The sequence below is a fragment of the Odontesthes bonariensis genome, chromosome 6 (assembly GCF_027942865.1).
Source record: "Odontesthes bonariensis isolate fOdoBon6 chromosome 6, fOdoBon6.hap1, whole genome shotgun sequence".
NCBI lineage: Eukaryota > Metazoa > Chordata > Actinopteri > Atheriniformes > Atherinopsidae > Odontesthes > Odontesthes bonariensis.
The window spans coordinates 35,679,875-35,699,324 of NC_134511.1; the positions used below are offsets into that span (position 1 = coordinate 35,679,875).

General features: G+C 40.6%; 1 protein-coding gene across 4 annotated transcripts; it reads right to left on the reverse strand.

Moving 5' to 3' along the window:
• Positions 1-4,449: 4,449 nt before the first annotated feature.
• Positions 4,450-18,711, reverse strand: elmod3 (ELMO/CED-12 domain containing 3). Of its 4 annotated transcripts, none has more exons than XM_075468571.1 (13): positions 18,649-18,711; positions 14,628-15,382; positions 13,790-13,861; positions 13,612-13,686; positions 13,455-13,524; positions 11,691-11,759; positions 10,469-10,557; positions 10,062-10,185; positions 9,827-9,949; positions 9,446-9,576; positions 9,135-9,211; positions 8,900-9,027; positions 4,450-8,295 (listed from the first exon to the last, which is right to left on the reverse strand). In XM_075468571.1, the coding sequence occupies exons 2-13, from the start codon at positions 14,727-14,729 to the stop codon at positions 8,045-8,047; spliced, it is 1,311 nt and encodes a 436-aa protein (XP_075324686.1). In that variant the 5' UTR covers positions 14,730-15,382; positions 18,649-18,711; the 3' UTR covers positions 4,450-8,044. The 4 variants fall into 4 exon arrangements, with proteins under 4 accessions (XP_075324686.1, XP_075324688.1, XP_075324687.1 ...); XM_075468573.1 differs by lacking the exon at positions 18,649-18,711 and adding an exon at positions 18,557-18,635; XM_075468572.1 differs by lacking the exon at positions 18,649-18,711 and adding an exon at positions 17,551-17,617.
• Between the last annotated feature and the right edge of the window lie 739 nt (positions 18,712-19,450).

Here is a 19,450-nt window from a genome sequence, read left to right on the forward strand (position 1 = left end):
AGGAGAAGAAAAAGCGAGAGGGGAAGGGGGAGGATAGAGGTTTTACATGAACGTTAACAAAACCAAACAAGTCTAATCGTCAGAGAGTGGGATTCAAAGCAAATGAAAACAAGGAGGGGTAAAAGTTACATTCTTTTTCAGTCCAGGACATGCTTTAGTTGGATCTTAGATTTTCATTCCTGCTCTGCAGAGCTCTTTCATTCATTCCTGAAGACATTGTGTCTTTCACGCTCTCCTTTCTGGAGAAAAAGTTAGATGAGGGGGCCACAGAGGAGCGCACACACAGGATGGGAGAATTGTTTGAGCAGATGACAGAATTATAACCTTTTAAAGATCTGGTGTTTTCTTTGCCATCCCCCTGTCTCTCCTTAGTCTGCTGGAGAGCTTGTCAAGGCCTTTAAATACTGAGTCTACCAGTCTACAAATCCAATTTCCACTAAATTTGGAAATAAGTTTACAAAAATACTACAATACCTTTAAAACTGTATTCAACAGACACAAAAATTAAATAAAATGTCAGTGTCCTCACGTAGCAACTCTACTGGATTCAGAAAATGTAAACAAATCAAGAACTTGACACACTCAAAACAAGTTGGGATAAAATCTTATCTGCTTATCTTATCTCTTTCCGCTGACATTAGTTGGATGAAAGATTTGACTTATTTTCTTTCCTCAGGATCAGAAAACGCTGGAAACATTTGTGGTGTGACATCTGCTTATCTCTTCCTTTCAGTTACACGTTTTAATCAATTTGGAATTGAAAATACCAATTGATACAGTTTTACGAGAGGAATCCGGGTCCATTCATGATGAATACAACATTTCAGCTGCTCAGCAGACGGCGGATGTTGTTGCCTGATTCTCATCTTCTTGATGCTCCATTCATTTTCAATTGGAGACCGATCTAGACTGCAGGCAGGAAAGCGAAGCACAAAAACAAGCTGTGTCTATGGAGTAATGCTGTTGTAAGTTATACATTTGTGAGTTGTAAATTCCAGTTCGAGCCTCTGAATCAGTGGTAACTTCACAATATGCAAGTCATCCATGCCATGGACTCTGATGCACCCCCATACATTCACAGAAGGTGGCTTTGGCACCTTTTGCTAATTGCTAACAGTCTGGATGAGTCTTACTCATCTTTTTCCATGTAGAACTAGATGTCAGTTTCTTTTTCCAAAAACAGCTGAAACTTGGACTCATCTGACCACAGAACGTGAGTCAGCTGTCTCTCTGTCCATCTGAGATGAGAATTTGGCACAAAGTGGTGAGCAATGAATCATCCATGCCTGAAAATACCAAGCCTTTGGTGGATGATCCTTTTATACCCAATCCTGACACCCTCACCTGTTGCCAACGAACAATTGAGTGCGTAGTTAAGGTAAACGTCTTGCACTCTCTTGCAAACTCTTTCAGCGAGAAACATATTTCTTGAGAAAATGTTACAAAGAAGCATCATTTTCACACAAAACTCTCAGGTGAGTCGGTTTGTGCTTTATCCTGTTGATTTCAAACGAGAAAGTGAAGTACTCAACATCCTACAGAGAGAACAAGAAATCTCCACACACAGATTTATCACTCAGAGACATGCTGATGTTGTCATAAAGCGGTGTAATCATAACACCGCGCAGCCCACTGACGTTCAATCAACTCTGCTCAGGCACAGTCAAAATCTGGAAGGATTTCGAACTCAAACTAGGACAGACATGTGCGCACAAACACCAACCTGCAAATATAATTTTGCTTAGACTGTCAGACTGTGAGCCCAGTAAAATAGAACTGCTTTTAAAAGAAATAGACTGCGGAGGATTGGATTTTGAGAAAGCTATCAAGTTGTGCAATCATATCTTTGGAGGATATGACTACCGCTGTGAAGAATGCAGCTGATAGTTAAGACTACAGTGAGGTCAAGCAGAGGCCTTTTCAGCTGGAAGGGATACAGATGCACAGAGGAGGGATCTGGGGAAGGATTTATTTTTAAATTATCATTGTTGTTCTTCTTATTATTATTTTAACCAAAGCTATTTGGCAACACAGTAAAAACACAGGAAGAGAAAATTCACACATATGATAAACTGAAGTTGGCCAGTTTGCAATAGGAAAAAGTGCCAAGTCTTATGATGTGGAAAAACTATAAATGCCTTTATATTGCAAGCAGATGAAGAAATACAATTCTGAACTACTTTGATTTTACTTGAGGCCCTCTATTTTATGAATTTACAAATGTATTTGTCCTCATTTTATAGAATAATATACAGTTAACTGCTTACTTTCTATGTCATGATACATAAAACACTTGTGGTTAGCTTCTAAAATATGGGATACTGTCATTGATTAAACTATCGTTCATCTAAAATACAGCCAGTAGCTACAGAATTAATACTGCAAAAAACTAAGATTTAGCCCCTCAGGTACAATATTTGTATAAATGTACTTGTTCTATATCAAGCTACTAATGTGGACCGTTTATTTAAATTCTTACATTTTCCTGCCACTCATACTTTATTAAAGAATCGTAATACTTCTACTTCTGCTGTACGTGAAGGAAAGTGTGCACAAAAACTTGTTATATGGTCAAAAATGTTCTGTATCACAACATTTTTTCTGACATTTGAGCTTTATTTTCAGCATGCAAATCACTGGCTGACAGTCACGGGGAGAAGATGGACAGTGACCACAAGTAAAGCCGTCACACAGGCAACTCACGTGGTTTCATTAGGTCTGCAGTGGTTACAACCAAAATCACAAAACTTTATGGACTTTGGCGTTAATGGAACCGACATCACACTTAAACCGTACATGTGTATAAATTCCCATATGTCAGCATAAGCAGAGCAGTATATTCAGTGTCTGTGCACACAGCCTCGAGCCGAGCGTCAGGAGCTGTTGGGCAGGAAACAATGACATCAGAGAAAAAAAAAAAGCAGAGCTGGGGGGGAGGGAAGTCAGGAAAAAAAGTGAGAGAAAAACGCAGCAATCCAGCAGGCTCACTAGGTACAAATGGGAACAGTTTTATACAAGTCTGTCTTGCTCTGTTGTCAGCCTTCTCACAGGGCCTCGACACTTCAGTTGGATATCTGATACGGGACTGATCTCTGTGCTCTACATTATTAACCATTTTAAGTGCTCCTGAGTGAAAATTTGTGCTTCACTGAGACCACCACACTTTGTGGATTAAATGAATGCTTCAGCAAGCTCAAATCTGCACAGAAATCTATAAGCAAGTATAAAAATTTAAATAATATATAAAACTGCTCACAAAACTGGAATTTGATTCATAGTGATTGAGAGAAAAAAGAAAATGGCCCCCAAAAAAAAAAAAAAGTTCCATTCCGTGTGTGCCGTGATTCAGCAGGTCCACCACAGCCCACTCATCTGGCTGTGGGACGGGAGCCACAAGTCTCATTAAGCACAGATGTAGAAGCACGAAGCATCAAGATGCCTTCGTAAGCCCCCAAACCTTATCGACCCATGATCAAAATATTGATATAGATATTGGTTTTAAATATCTGAAGTGGGCCGGATCACAAGATGGCAGAAAAAGATAGCGTAGTATCAGCAAATTCGGCAATAGTACTGATGAAAAGATGAAAGGCTGACTGAAAGGCCTCAGATTCCCAGACAAAGAGCTTCTCACAGCCTACGAGTGTGCTGCTGCTCAGTGGAATTGAGAAAGCACCGGAAGAACCTATGAGGCTCAATAAATCTTCTAAATGGATGATTTTAGATGTTTTAATGAGTTGGCTAATTCGGTTTTGAAAACTAACTCTCTGATTAAAAAAAAAAAGGTCTACTTTAAAAAAAAATGCTAATCAAACCTCACCGAGCCGACTGGTCTCGGTAGATTCTTTCTTTATACGAGGTTAATTTGCAGCGTCATCACATAAAAAAAAAAGAAAAAAGAAAAACATGCAGCACTAAACGGACTAAATCCAAGTGTGCTCTCTAGTGGCTGAAAAACTGAAAAGCGCAAGGCAAGCTAGAAAACAGACATATCCTAGTTGCTACTGCATGGTAATTCTTTTAACATTTCAACCAGTGATTATAAAAAATAAAAAAAAACTGGCAAACATCTAAATATTTCCTTTAGGAGCTCAGAATTGTTGAACAAATAATTGATGCTTTTTCACGTTTATATCTATATTAAAAAAAAGTATCCTTTGGCTTTAGATGGTTGATTCAATTGATGCAGACAATCAATGATACCGGCAAAAAGCTATTTGTGCATCAAATATTTGGAAAACAAAAATACATATTTTGCATTTATTTGCAAAAATATCTTGAAGGTATTATTCGACGTCTACTAATGCTTTCACATTATGTCTGATAAGAGTGGGTGAAATGTTTTTAGTGTGAAAAGTTGTATATGTGCACCTTTAGTGTGTTATGTAGCATAATATCAGATTTAATGTGACAAAGTCATGGAGGACTCAGTGATTTCAACGAGAGACATACAGCTTTTAAACCGCATTTATTTAGCTTTCTCCATACAATACATTTAATGTATTTTAATGTATAACAGCACATACTGTATTCTGAAATAACTCTGTATAAAATAGGGCTTCTACAATCAAGGTACAGTCATAAAATGCTCTGAGGGACATGACGACGGCAACAGTAAAACACCTTCATATAAAGCGCAGGATATTGAGAGAAGTGATTGTATTTGCCGAGCTGCTGCTGTGGGAAGCAGAAGTTCAGGCCACCGCTCTCAGAGCATCTGACATCCCGCAAGAACCCGTTTATTTTATTCTTTTTTTTTTTCTCTCTTTCTCCTTTCTTTCTTGGTTCTGGTTTCTCAACTGAAGAACCCCCAAAGATGGTCAAAGCATAAAGAATATGATTCATTACAACAGCTGAAACTAAACGTAACTTTTGGTAATATGAGAATAAATCCGGCCTTGTTTGGATACTGAATATATATCAAGGTGAGAGCATACACAGCATCATGACTGCTAGTCAAGCCTATATCTTTACAATCGTATGTTAAACTGTTTGCGACTGGCGCTGTAAGGACAGGATTGGTTCTCTGTGTTTTCCAGACATTGAACACTGAATCACAGCAAGGGTATACTGTACTATCACTGAAGCCACAAGAAAACCAGCTTATTTCAACATGGTAAACATCAGCCAATTAAAGTTGTTTTAAAAGGAGCGCGTAGGCCTATAAAGTGTCGGTAAGTAAACTACACATAACATTGAGCAGCTTTTTTGTTAGTCTGCCATTATGTTGAGCTTCAGCTTGGGTGACTACGCATCATCATGTAACGTGTCGAATTGGTGTGCGAGAAGGCCTGGGTACGAAGAAACATAAAGCGCCTGACTGAGGGGCCAAACAAACGTCGGGAGAGAGAAAAGAGATTTGTCTCAAGTCTTGAGGTAAGCAATGTTATTTCAGTATAATGCCCTACAGACAATCATACAATTACAATCATTATTTCTCTATATACAAACTTCCTGATTTACATACACTGTACTGCTTTCTCAGTTTAAAATGTAATAAAACTAAATATGAGATCGTATCAATGGTGCAATTATTCTTGAGCGAGGAGGGAGATCTGACTTCACAAAGCCTGTTTCATGATCTGGGCGATAATGGACATTAAAATATGGCTATTGAAGATGGCCTGTTTCCTCTAGCATACGTCACACATACTTCAAATATCAACAACAGTGCAAATTTTCCTGATCAATCAATCAATCAAAAAAAACAAAAACAAAAAAAAACTTGCAAACAAATTGGCATAACTACATCAGCTCATTCTTGAAGCCATGTTGGTGGAGGACAGATGGAGAAGAACAGCTTCTATTAACTAAAACCTACATGCCAGTGTGCTGAACTAGTTCTTTAGGCTGGCATGTGTTATGGGTAGTGTTAACTCTGCATGCGGCGTTACATGGATGCAGGTAGTCTACCGTGGCACGATGGCTCAAATGAAAGACAAAAAAGGAAGAGAATAAACCAGCGCTCTACCCCACATGGTTCCACTGGATGCAGGCACCGAATTAACCATCATGTCTTAGAAGACAAGTTTGAACTCAATAACACGTCAAGCTTATCTTTTCAAAACATACACTGTGCCACCTAAATGTGTGTCTACCGAGTGAGGCTTAAGAAAACTATGAAATGTATGTGCTATAGTAGTAACAGTTTGCACACTCATTGACACTACATACTGTAACCGAGACGTGACATCAACAAGCTTTACGAAGAGGAGGCGGCTATAGGATGCTACAGTACTAGTGCTACCTGAACATGCTACAGATTAAGACGACAACGATGGGAGACGGTTTCACGTGAGCACAAGGAAAGAACCAACTTTGCTAAGGAGCTGTACCCATTTCAGGCCACAGAACCACTGAAACCACCTGTGTACAGAATAAAGATCCGATTTAAGACAAAAAAGAAAAGAAAAATAACGTCTCGTTTTAGCATCAATATTGTCCTCAGAAATGTTATGTACCATTTTTAGATTAAATTAAGTACCATCTCTGCAGCTTGGTGGATCAACTGCTTAGTAAAGCTGGCTTATTATGTGCGAACGGAAAGCACCCCATCTGTAGTCAGTTCCTGTCATATGACTCACAAACAGACGCAAACACATTCGCTTGCACAAGTGCACAAACCCTGAAGTTAAGAACGATTTCTATCATCACACAGCACTAGTGTTTTGATTATCATAGAGAAAGAGCTAGAATTGCATACTGTACCATACATCTCCTACATCTCTTAAGAGAGGCACCCTTCATTTGAATCAGCTCAATCATTGTCCACACACACACACACCCACACACACGCATACCTACAAGCCAACACACACACTGGAATAAATGTTTAACTGTTAAAAAAAAAAAACACAATAAGAAATTACAATCACATGCTTTATAACGGAATGTAGAGAAAGCTCAAACCAGACCTTTGGCTTCAGCTGGGACCAAGCCAAGCACACGTACTCAGTTATGAAACATTTCCTTTGCTTTAGTTCAAGGTGAGAAGCTGGACACTTATGATGGAATTAAAGGATGTTAAAATCCTTCTCTCAGTCACTAAGCCATCAGTCTGATGAAAAGAAAAAAAAAAAAAACACAATCTGAGGTGCTTTTACACATTGGTTATGATTCAAGGGACAACGGTCCCTTCAGAAAGGGTTTAAATTGTCATTCTTAAAAAGGACTTAAAATATATTTCACCATCATTTTGGGAATTCTGGACCTAATCTATCAGACCCCTGAAAACAGACACCAGTCGTTCCGGCTTCATCTCCTTACATCTGGACTGAATGTCCATTCATGTATGTTGCTCACATATTTCATGTACTCTCTAATAGAGAATGCGAAGTGAATAAACCTTCAAAGCAAGAGGCATCCAAATTCTATTGCATATGTTTCTGAGGACAATGTCTACTAGCAATTTTATATTCCCTGCCAAAATGTAAACCTCTCTGGGTTTGCCCATCTTCCTTTTCCCACTCACGCTGACAGAAAACTTAACAGAGCGTTCAAAAATATCCCCAAAAATGCTGCTTTTAAGAGGCATTGTTGGGGATAGAGAGAAGAAATAAAAAAAGAAAAGTCACCGTTTGCCGTGTTTAACTCTCTGCAATGTTAACATATTGTGACTGAAAGATCCTCTGAACACAAATGTGTACATTTTGGACTTCTAGACAGGCAGAGTTTGACAACAAGAGTTTGGCAGCTATTGATTTGGCTTCTACCTACACAGAAAAGTGCAAATATTCACTTTCTTTTCTTTTTTTGTGACATCTTCAGATCATTTCATGTGTGACTGTCCACGGTTTAAAAAATAAATTAGAACAAAAATCAAATAGAACTCTGAAAGATATCCGAGTTTAATCTGATCAAAGTGCAGCACCCCAGCATCAGTGGAAGGAGTAGAAGTGTTTGAATAGGTTCACATAGCAGGCTCTAGATAGAGGACTTGTGGGCTGTTCTTCTAGCTCTGAGAAAGCCATTCGCTTACACAGAAATAGATACACTCACAGAAAGGATAGCTCTCACACACCCTAACACACGCACAGAGTCTAGCTTAGATGAGCGTGGCCTCTCCCTCCATGTCTGGCGGTATATCACACACTCCTGTAAAGTGCATCTCCTTTCCCTTGCTTCCCTGTCCCATGCTAGCTCTGCCCCCTCTCTCCCCCAAGCTGGGAGAGGGCTGCTGGGCCTGAGGGTCTGGCGAGGTCCCACGGGGGATTCCACCTGCCCGCCTCTCTTTCAGGAAGTCCTCTAGTCGGCGCAGCATCTGCTTGGGGTTCTTTTTGGCAAACAGCTTCACTTCTGCGGGTTAGAAAACAGAAAATTTGAGACACATGCAGGGTTCACAGCCTGTGTTTATTATGCAGTGCGTACTTGTAATGCTTAGATTCTCATACGCGCGTTTCAATAAGGAAGCACTTAACATTTTGTAAAATATATACTTGCTTGCTGACAGCTATTATAGATAAATACCATGCATATCTATGTTTCAACCATAAAGCCAGAAGCTTAGCTTAGCTCAAAGACTGGTGGCAAATTGAAATAGCTAGCCTGAATCATGTCGGACAAATGACAGGTTGTAGTATGAACAGGACTCTCTCTGAGCTGGACTTCAGCATGTAGTTTTTATATTTGGGCTTTTAAAGGAGATTTTGCCACAGCGAGCCAGGCGAACTGCAGTTTCCAGTCTTTCCTGCTACGTCACATTTATGAGGCAGCAACAAGATGGCAGACGTTCTCAAAACAAGTAACTGAACAAACATAACCTTTAAGGAATGACATCTTAGTTGATATCAACTGAACAAATACATCGCTGTACTTATTTATTTCACATATCCACTTATTCAATATTGATTTAAGTGACATTTCATATTTCAGGTTGGTAATACTAATACTGTTTCTCTACCTTTAAGTACATAGCCAGAGTCAGCAATGGTCTTCTGCTGGGTCTTCCACAGTTGGAACAGGTGCAGATACGTGGCAACGTAAAACTCATTGAGCACACCAACCACTTGCTGACGACGGTTGCACTCCCTGCCATGAACAAAGACAGACAGACAGATACTAACGGGCAAAAAAAGAGCAAGGCTCACACATACAGAAGACACAGCGAAGAAAAAAGAAGGGGAGGTGCGACTCACTTGGACAGGGCCTCCTCTCTGAGCACTTGCAAAGCAATGCGGGTCATGTTGATTGACATCACACTGAATGGAAAGTTCTACGCCAGAGACAACACACAAGTGCACAAGAAATTGTTTCCGAGAACATCATTCCTGGTACATGCTCATTTTATAGCAGACTTTATTCCTCCTCATCTTTCTGACTTATCAGTAGAATCTGATTTCTGATCAGTTATCCAACATGAACATAAACATAAATTAGCATGCATATGATTTGATGACTCAGCCATGACCAAACTGCTTTCGGTGGGTATTTTATGACTTGGTGATACCTGTGTGGAGTGTTGTGATAACTTGTAGATATCTCTAGCCAATGGCAGAGTCTCTGGGTCCATTACAAAGTACAGAGTATGCATCAGTCCAAGGAAACCGGTGCCACGTAGGTCAGTGGCTGGATCTGTACCTGCAGTGCCAGCATACAACATCCCTTTGGTGTGAGTGATGTCAACAATTTTAGATGAAGAGGCCAAAGAACCGTGTATTTCTGTTGTTTAATGCCTTATTTAGACAAACATTTAACAGTTTAAGCAAAGAATCTTAAACGTTTCTAACAAGCAAAGGCTCTCATTTTGTGAAATTTGAGCAGTAGTTTATTTGCAGACAGAATTTAATATGAACACTGCGTTTATACCAAATGAGTTCATGTGTCTTACCCTGAAAACCAATGTTTTCCCAGTGTGCACCATAGCGAGGACAGTCCAGCCTGCTGCCAATCAGCCTTTTATAAATGGTCTGCAGGACACGCATGTGGACTGCTTGGCTGTTGTCCACGGGGCCTAAAAACACAGACAAAAATGCAAAGAGAAACTCAGTGATTTCATGGAAACGTTCATGAGTTTTACACCTGGCTGCATGATTACACAAACAGACCCACATACACACACTCACACTGTGCAATGGCAAAGACGAGATCCCTCTCTTCCAGGAGTTCCCTGTGCAGTCGTGGAGGTCCAAAGAGGAAATGCGTGATGGCGGCCAGACCGGTCCTGCGAATAGTTGGCTGGATGTTCTTCTACAGATGGCAGTGGGCACAAGAAAAAACTAAATATCCCTTTACAATAACAGTCAGAGCTACTAATAAAACTCTTAAGCAAATCCAGAAGTAATTAACTTTATTTTTTTTAATTCACTGTTGATTGTTTGAATGTGGGCACAGTTTACTGCAGATGAAGCAGTCCTCTTATATAGACAATAGTTTCTCTCACAGATTAGTGAACACAGGTTTTTACTTGAAACAAGGCTTCATGTCACATTTCCATCGTTTCAATTTGCTGCAATTATTTAGCATTTCTTACCAGCAAGTCCCCGAGGTCTGTGGTCTGGAAGTACTGCAGGGCTTCATTGAAGGAGATGAGTGGGGTTGGGTTTGAGTCCTCAGTTAGAGCTGTTTGGGTATTACAGTTATTTCTTTTACAACATCAACAGTGCCATTAAAACACTTCAAGTATCCGTTATCACTGATCGCTTCTTTACACCAGTAAAAGATGCTTTGACAAAATTACCACTTCTTTAATGTTTTTAGCGATATTTTCTTTTTTTTAGCAATTCCAAACTAAAGAAAAGATAAAAAGGTGAAGAATCCAAAGCAAAAGTTTGGTCTGAATGTTTTAACACAACCCAGGGGACAGTCAGGGTCGCAGCAAACTGTGGATTTTCAAGCGTGTTTAGGTTCTGCATAGCAAACCTGAGCTAATTGTCGCCAATCCGACCAATTATAAATTCCTCAGCTCCCAGGACATAATTCCAAAATGCATCAAGTTTTTTGGATTTTCATGTTCTAATATCTGAGGGGGGGGGAGTATATAGGTTAAGTTTTTTTCCCCCCTCTGAATGACTCCTGATGAAGGGAAAATGTGTGCTTGTGCAGCAGTTCAATGGAACAGTGCACCATCACTTTGAAGTCTGCCAAATCTTCCTGCTGGTCTTCAGCAGTCAGACGGGGATTTTGATTTGCTAGAGACCTAACATGCAGTTCTCAATACGTTTTCTTGGTCTTCTTGACATCAACTCAATATCCACCATCCCTCTTAACTGCATTTAATTTAAAATTCACATTATGAACTGAGGAAGTTACTTCTTAAAAATGGTTTGCCATCTTTTTTTTGTATCTCTCTCCTGCTATATGGCCTTCAAATATTTTAATTTCCAAAATCGTAGCCAGCTGCTTAGAGGAGCCTGTGATTGTTGTTTGTTGGAACAAGGTTTAAGTAAGACTATAAAGCCTAGAAATGTATACCTCATGGCCTTTCCTCATCATCACTGAACAAGCTACAGTCCTAAAAATGAGACCTCGGTAAGGAATGTCTGAGCTGAAATTAATGTTTTATCGTTCAACTTGATCACATGAACTATTCACAGTGACAGAAATTTTTACAGAGGGTGCTTGAATTTTTAAACGGCCAAAGCCCAGGCCGAAGAAAAAAAAAAAAAAAAAAAAAAAAAAAAAAAAGGGGGGAAGAAATCTTTGACGTCAACTGCATCGCATGCAAACAGGTGAAACTGCAAGATGCATCAGACCTGGCTGGATGTTTTCCAGAGCCTCCCACTCCTGCCTTGCCTTTTCCAATTCTGCATTTTCACTTTCTTCTGTAAAGAGAATCAGACATGAGGTAAGAAAAACCAAGTAGTCTCATGTGATGTCCTACACAAACATTTACTGCAGCACCTGACCAGAAACCCTTAAAGGTGGGCTATGAGATCTTGGAAAAACGGTTCCTGCAAGCTATATTTTTGAAAATACACAACCTTGCCTCTCCTTCAGCCCACCCCTCCAAACCACGCCTTCAAAACACATGAACGAGTCACGAGTCTGTGAACGCGCAGGGGGGAGGGGGGCTGACGGTTGATTGGCATGTCAGAATCCAATAGAAGTAACTCTCATCTAGGGCTGTCGCGATAACTGCAAAATGCAATCACCGCGGTGCTGAGAGGACCTCCGCGGTGCGTGTCCAGGCCACCGCCACCACCGCCCACCGCACGCCCGCTTGCACGCGCAGAACAACTCGAGAAACTAAACGAGTTTTTAAGACTGCACAGTAGATACAAAGCGACTGACAGAACTGATACTTTTTAAAGCCAGCACAGTAATAATGATACATTGTATATTCCCCTCAAGGCAGGACAAACACATTAACACAGCTAGGTGCCGCGTTTCTGTCGTCATCTTTGCATGTAGGCACAGCACACGCACACATGTCTGCATGCTACTCGTTGTGGTCTCATTCTCCCTCGGCAGCTGATATTACAAGAATATGCCTACTCAGTGTCGTAGCAATAGAAGTTAAAATAAAATGCAGTGGCCTACCTTTATCTCGGCTTTACTCCTCTGCCTAGTCCGGACACTTTATGGCTTTGAATCTTCCCTTATTATCCATGTTTAATGTTGTAAATGCGACCGTCTAATATCAACAATAAACTAGCTTCCGCAGAACCACAGCTTGGTGTGCACATTTGCTGTTGGGAAATACCTGATCATTTCAACAAAACTGTGTAGGTGAAACTATTAAAAAAAAAAAAAAAAAAAAGTTTAAAAAATGTGCCGGGGTTGGTTGGTCGGCGGCAGTCTGTTAAAAAAAAACTGTATCCCGGACACGTGAGCTCAACTGCTGCCCTGATCTCCTTCGTTTTTCTCCATCATTCCTAAACGAAACGTGCGCAGGTCTGCAACAATGTTGATATTTGCCATGTGGCACTGGCAACAATGTTGCAGAACTGGGGTATGCGCTGCTTGATCTCCGCTATGTTGGTCTGTGAGCGAGTAAATGACAGGCAAAGCAAAGTGAAATGTCAGAATCGCTGGGAAAAAAAGCCGGATTATGCGCTCGATTTTCATCTAACATTGCATGTCGTGGAAAGTAGCCTAATGAACAAAAATGCGATATCACCGCATACCGCGCTGTTTAGCGGCTATGAGTCACCGCGGTGGGAATTCCCTCACCGCGACAGCCCTACTCTCATCATTACTTCTATTGGTCAGACATTTCCTCTTGCTACACCCTCTACAATGGACTAAATATTTTTTTTTTTCCAAACATTCTATTTTAGTGGGTGCAATGGGGTCTTGAGGAGGTTTTCAGACAATATGATAAAAAATGCTCCAGAAAACATCTCATACCTCACCTTTAAACCCTTCAGACTGACTTTGAGACACTGTGCATCCTCCAAACAGACAACCGTCACTCTTTAGTGAGACGTTCTGCTTGAAGTGCCTGCTCTGTATCCGGGATATACACAAATTCATGTTGAAAGAGCATGAGAAAAAGGAGAGATTGTGTATGTTACCTGCCAGCTTGGGCTGCTCCCCTCCTGCTGCCAGGGTCTGAAGAAGACCATTCTGCTTCAGTGCTGAAATCTGGACAATTAACAAACATCGGATTGCATTACATTTGAAAAGGGCCCAGCTGTTTAAAGTAATATACCATTATTAACATTTAATTACCGGCAGGGATCTGAGAGGTGCAGTGCCATTGGTGTGGTCTCTGCCATTGTGACCCATTACCACTCCATTCATGACCTGAAAAAAAAGGGTCAGCACTGACAATGTTTAAACAGCAAAAAAAAGTCTTCCCAGCAACATCTAATTACAAAGGATCAATTAGAAGTGATTTTTAGCTCACAGGCTTATGGTTGGAGTGTCCATTCGTGATCTCCTCTAAGGGTTTATGTTCATGTGACAAACCATTCAGACCCTAAAAGAAGGGCAGAAAAACAAAGCAGATGCTTAAAACATACAAACAATCTATAAAAGGTTAACCTTCACTCATTCAAAAAAGGCAGAGCACTTTCATTGCACACATTACCCTCCTAGAAATGAATGCAAAGTTGTTGAAAAACATTGAGTATAAGTTATCCAGCAAAAAAAATATGATCTTAAAACATGATGCAGAAACGGCACAAGTTGCAGTTTACAAGAATGCTTTCTGGAAAGGCAAATGTATGAATGCAATTTAAGGATGCACACACGAATATCCAACTTTTCACTAATGCAGCGTTACACAAGGCCAGAGGGCAGAGAGCTCGAGGTTATGTTATGGCTACAAAACAAAGTAAGGGATAAGGGTAAATGCGCCGTCAGCTGCCACCACAGAAACATGCCAAGGAAGCTGGATCAAAGATTACAGCTAAAGCAGAGAGACAAGAGTTGACCTTAGGACTCGAGTTAAACCAATGCCATAAAGTGCTTTTACAAATTAGCTTTGAATTGTTTAACATCAAACAAGATGAGAAACTTTACCCCATCGAGGTGACACCATCAGTATGGCTAAAATTGTCACCCTACACCTACTTGTGTTTTTTTCTGACAAACAAGGCAGGTATTGCATGCCGTTTCTGTCCCAACGGTGTTAGGTTACTGGGAGTCCAAACACTGGACTGAGATTAAAGCAAAGATGACAGAAAAAGAAAAAGAAGAAGAAGAGGAACAAGAAAGTGGGTGGGATGATATAATGACATTACCTCGGTGTGGGATGTGACGTCAATGTCTTCTTCCATTGCATACGAGCGTGCTGGCTGCTGAGGGCGTTCCTGATTTTGGCCTCTAATTGCTTCTGAAGTCATGAAGTGAGATTGACTGAGGAGCTGAAGCAAGGGCCACCATGGTTTCTGTCATGCACACTTGTCGGGACTATGTCCCCTCACATATGTAGTCTTCTTAATGTCCACAGTCAGCAGGCAGATTTCATAAACCTTTCACTGAAATCCATGTTGTGCACATCAAATGACCATTTTCTTATAATAGCTGTGGTGATGTGGTTTTTGATTGAAGCCTGGTTTTATCAGCCTTGACTGTAGAGTAATGTACAGGTATCGGTCTGTAAGAGCTGACTGGGGGAAATGTTTATTCATCAATACGCAAGTTTCCTGGAAACCTGCCTCCTTCCTCTCCTCCACAGATCAGTCCCACTCCTCTGCCCTACCAGAGGTATGCAGAGGCTGCATAATGACATTGCTTCTCTGGGCTGGGTTCTCCCCGTCCAAGACACTTCATTACTTTGGCACTTAAGACAAATCCAGCCTGCACCAGATGCAGGTACAGTGGCAGATTAATTCACTTGCACCAACGCTGCGTTACTGCACGTCTTCAGCTCCACTTGAGACAGCAGTACATGTCCAAAGTGAAAAAATGCAAATATCCCCAGAGATGTGGGTCATGGAAAAAGAAATTCTTGTGGCCAAACTCCCGAGGACGGGCATGCAGAAGCACGCAATATCTGAAAAGTAAAGCAAAAACAATGGGTCTCATGCAACAACCGTTAGTATGCACAGATTTGTTCTTAAGTCGTGCTTACAAGTGATTTAAGAGAATTTGCACATTCATCTTTTCGTATTTTAAGTTTTCTTTCAGGTACGAACAGAATTCACGAGTGATCCAGACCTGTCGTAGGAGTTTCGTAAAGTAGTCCGCTGTTATTCCAATCAAGTTTGCTTGACTAATGGATTGTATATTTAATTACTTTGAAGCAAACTTAAATAAATATATACATTATACCCCATAATGATGCTGACATTATTCTGTTTGACTTAAATTATGCACTAATTTAAGGTTCATTTGACTCTGTATATAACAAGGTCAATGGGAAGTGTAACCAGCGGCTGACTTGTTACTTTTGGATGCCTTAGCGCACGTCTGCTCCGAGACCGTGTAGACAGACAAATGGCTGACATCGCGATTTAGATTGCCAAGGACTGTGCTGCTACAATTATGCAGCTTGTTAGAGCCACAACTCCAGGGAGAAACACGCCGATCAAACCCAATTCCACCCTACGTCCAGGTCCTCACCACCCTTGGATTTTTGGCCACTGGAACCTTTCAGAGGGAGATTGGAGACAGATCGGGGGTGTCCCAGTCCTCTGTGAGTCGTGCGCTCCCCTTGGTCATCAAAACTCTCATCATTTTATCACCCATGGTACATCAAATTACCATACACCGCTGTCCAACAAGTACAAATTAAGAGGGACTTTCATGCCTTGGCTGGACTGCCAATCATAATCGGAGCACTTGACAATTGTGGAGCGCACTGAGCTGAAGGCCAGGTGGGTGTGTCTCCATACAGCGGGGGGCAAACTGCTCTATAGCCCAGAGAAGGCATGCCAGATTTGCACAATATTGCCATGAACGAGGGTCTCCTACTACCTGAACCAGCCCAGGCAGACCAGAAGGTGTGGTGCCAGAAGACCCCCCTCATGGACCACCCCATCAAAGTGCCATCATGATGAGGCAACAACTGATTGCACGGCTTTAGTTGCAGTCATCGAGCGCCTGCCCATGGCGAGACGTTTTTTTTTTAAGCCATTTTCATATCAAAAACGTTTCTTTTTTTATTTCGGTGACATTACGAACTACAGGTGACACGGAATTAACAGCACTCGTAATTACTTCCTATTTCTTGGCTTTAGCAGGTCCCGTAATTCCACTGCTGACACCGCTAAAAATGACAGATTTTCCTTTTTGGATCTCTGAAAGCAGAACTTCAGTCTCAGAGCCCCTAAAGTTGTTCTTTTTGCGCCTTGATGCCATTCTCATGACTCAACACTTAGCAAGTCCATGCACAGGAGCGAGGAAGCTTAGCCTTATTTGGTATTATTTTGGGCGTGGAGTATGCAAATCTACTATCCTCGTGCACTTAAATACGCACGGGTGGCATTCATCATTTACGCAGGTCATTTACACACTTTTTCCGAAATTAAGAGGTTTGTTGAATCTGACGTGGCGTGTTCGTACGAGACCTTCGTACGAAAAAAGTGAGAGAAATTTAGAATAAAAATACGAAAATGTTCTTGCATGAGGCCCAATAATTTCACAATATAAATAAAATAAATCAATTAATATCAGTATATGATCAAAATAATAATAAGTCACAAAAATGGGGGCAAAACTTTGAAGTATAGATAAAAAATAAAATAAAACAAAATGACTCAGTTAAGTCAAGTGTCCACAAAATTCAAGTGCACGCAATACTATGATAGAAGAAGTAGATACACTGAAACTGACTGCAGACATTGGTTAATGTTATAAAAATACTCCAAAATAACCAAAAGTCTGATATGAAAAGTCCTATTTAGGTATAAGTGTGAAAATATTGGAAGCAAAATGATTAGCCTAACAAAGATACTTTGATGATGCATCAGTGGCATGTTACGGTTGGAGCTCCGAGAGATGAAAGTTTTAAATACTTCCCCTCACACTTTCTAAATACAGAAACGCCACCTTAATCTGATGGGTCATAAGAAAATTAATGGCAGAGGAAATACGAGAAAGGTTATGTTAAGAAACCAAAGAAAAAAGTGTCATCCCCAAATCTATAAATCAGTTTCCACGACTTTTCCTCCCAGCTTTGGTTTTATGTTAGACATAAATTAAACTATTTATTGTGTTTACCTTAAATCACATAGAGCAGCTGCTGGAAAAAAAACTCTTTTATCTCTTTTCCTGAGATATTAGAGGCCACTATAATAAAAAAAAAAGAATACATATAAATAAAACAGTAGAAGCCACTGGTTAAGTCTTTAACAAAGTGCTACTTTCTGCATTATCACTGCTTAAAATGGTCATCCATGCATAATTGCAACACATCAGAGAAGTACCAGCGTATCAAAATTGTGCACAACTTCAATAATTAAGTAAATGCATTTGGTTACCATCCACCCTCGCAATTACGTGCATTTTCATCTTATACAAGCCAATCGCTTCAAACGTATTACTCGCATATTACTTTGAATTATATTCTTGATAGAGCAAACTATATTCAATTGTATAATGTATAAAGTAAATGACTTAGTCTACTGAGATGCTGTACTTTTCATACTTTCATTCAGAGACCACTTTCAATACATCCCTTACTTTACTGTTTTTTTTTTTCCGGCGTCATATTGCTACTTTTACCCATACAATGGATCTTCATACTTTCTCGTCCGCTGCCTGAATCCCTTAAAAGGTCAACTGAAGTAAAGCTCTAAAGAGTACACGCACGGTGCTTTTTAAAAGTGAAATAAACTATCAAAGAAGTTAATTTCCCTAAGATGACCGTTGACTACAACACATTACCGCTATGACAGCAGCCCACCGTCAGCTAGCAACCAGTATCTGTAGCAACCGACAAGCTAGCAATACGTCAACTAGAAGCCCCGCTGGCACAAACACGGAGTGACAGCTTTATCTCTAAACGACAAAAGAAACGGCTGCCTGTGTAGCGTGCAAGTGAGCCAAACAAAAAGTCTAAACTATTTTTGTAACAATTAATACGTGCAGTTAAGTAGTCAAGACTCAGTTACCTTGGCTAACACAAGAAAAGCCAGCTGCCAGGCTAACTAGCAGAAGCTCTATTGAACTGTAACGGAGATAGAGTCAGCCCCAAATCCGACAGCAACGCGCAAATAAAACCTACTTTAGTCTTTGGGGTCAGTGAAATATGCTGCAAACACCGCGTTCCATTGCATGTCCAACCCAATCAAGCGATATGAATCGTTTTAAAAGTACCTCAGTTTCTGATTGTTTCTCCCTCCAATCTCAGCTTCCCTTCCCCCGTCCAGTGGCCACGGTAATTTCAAATGCATCTTGGGAATTGTAGTTTTCTGCCCGACACTAGTTTCATTACGTCATTGCTTTCTCTTGCACAGGTTAGATCAGAGGTCTTCAACAGGGGGTCCGCGACCCCCAGGGGGTCCGCGGAGGTACTGCAGGGGGGTCGCGAAATCTTTGGTTGATTAGACGATTTAAAAAAAAAAAAAAAAAACATTTAAATTTTTTTTTTTTTTTTTTCCAAACAGTTTTTTCTCACAAATTGTGTGCAAACATGTGCCATCCACAGATGGTTTGAGGATTCATTGTCCCATCTACATGCAAACACTCTGGAGTCTAAATCCCGCCGGCGGGATTTTTTTTACACATCTCCAAAAACACATCTGTAACTCTGTGAGTTTTTGTCATTGAAACATATAAGTGACACCATTAAAAACCTTGAAACTTCTAGTTTTCAAATATATATATATTAAAATAAATTATATAGGTGGCCCTTTTTAAAGAGAGTGAACAGAAATCTTTGGATTTTCTGTACTCTCTGACTGCAGCAGCTTCCTCGGCCACACCTATCGCTATTCACATGTAAAGTACCAGGTGATTGAGTGGCTATTCACAGGTGAGAACACACCCCATTCAGCCAGCATGTGGGGGGAAGGCAGCAATGTCCTGCCAGTGACAGACAATTATCACATGGAGAGTGACAGGGGGGTGGGGTGGGGGGAATCAGGGGTGTTACACACCCATCTAATTTGTATTCAAC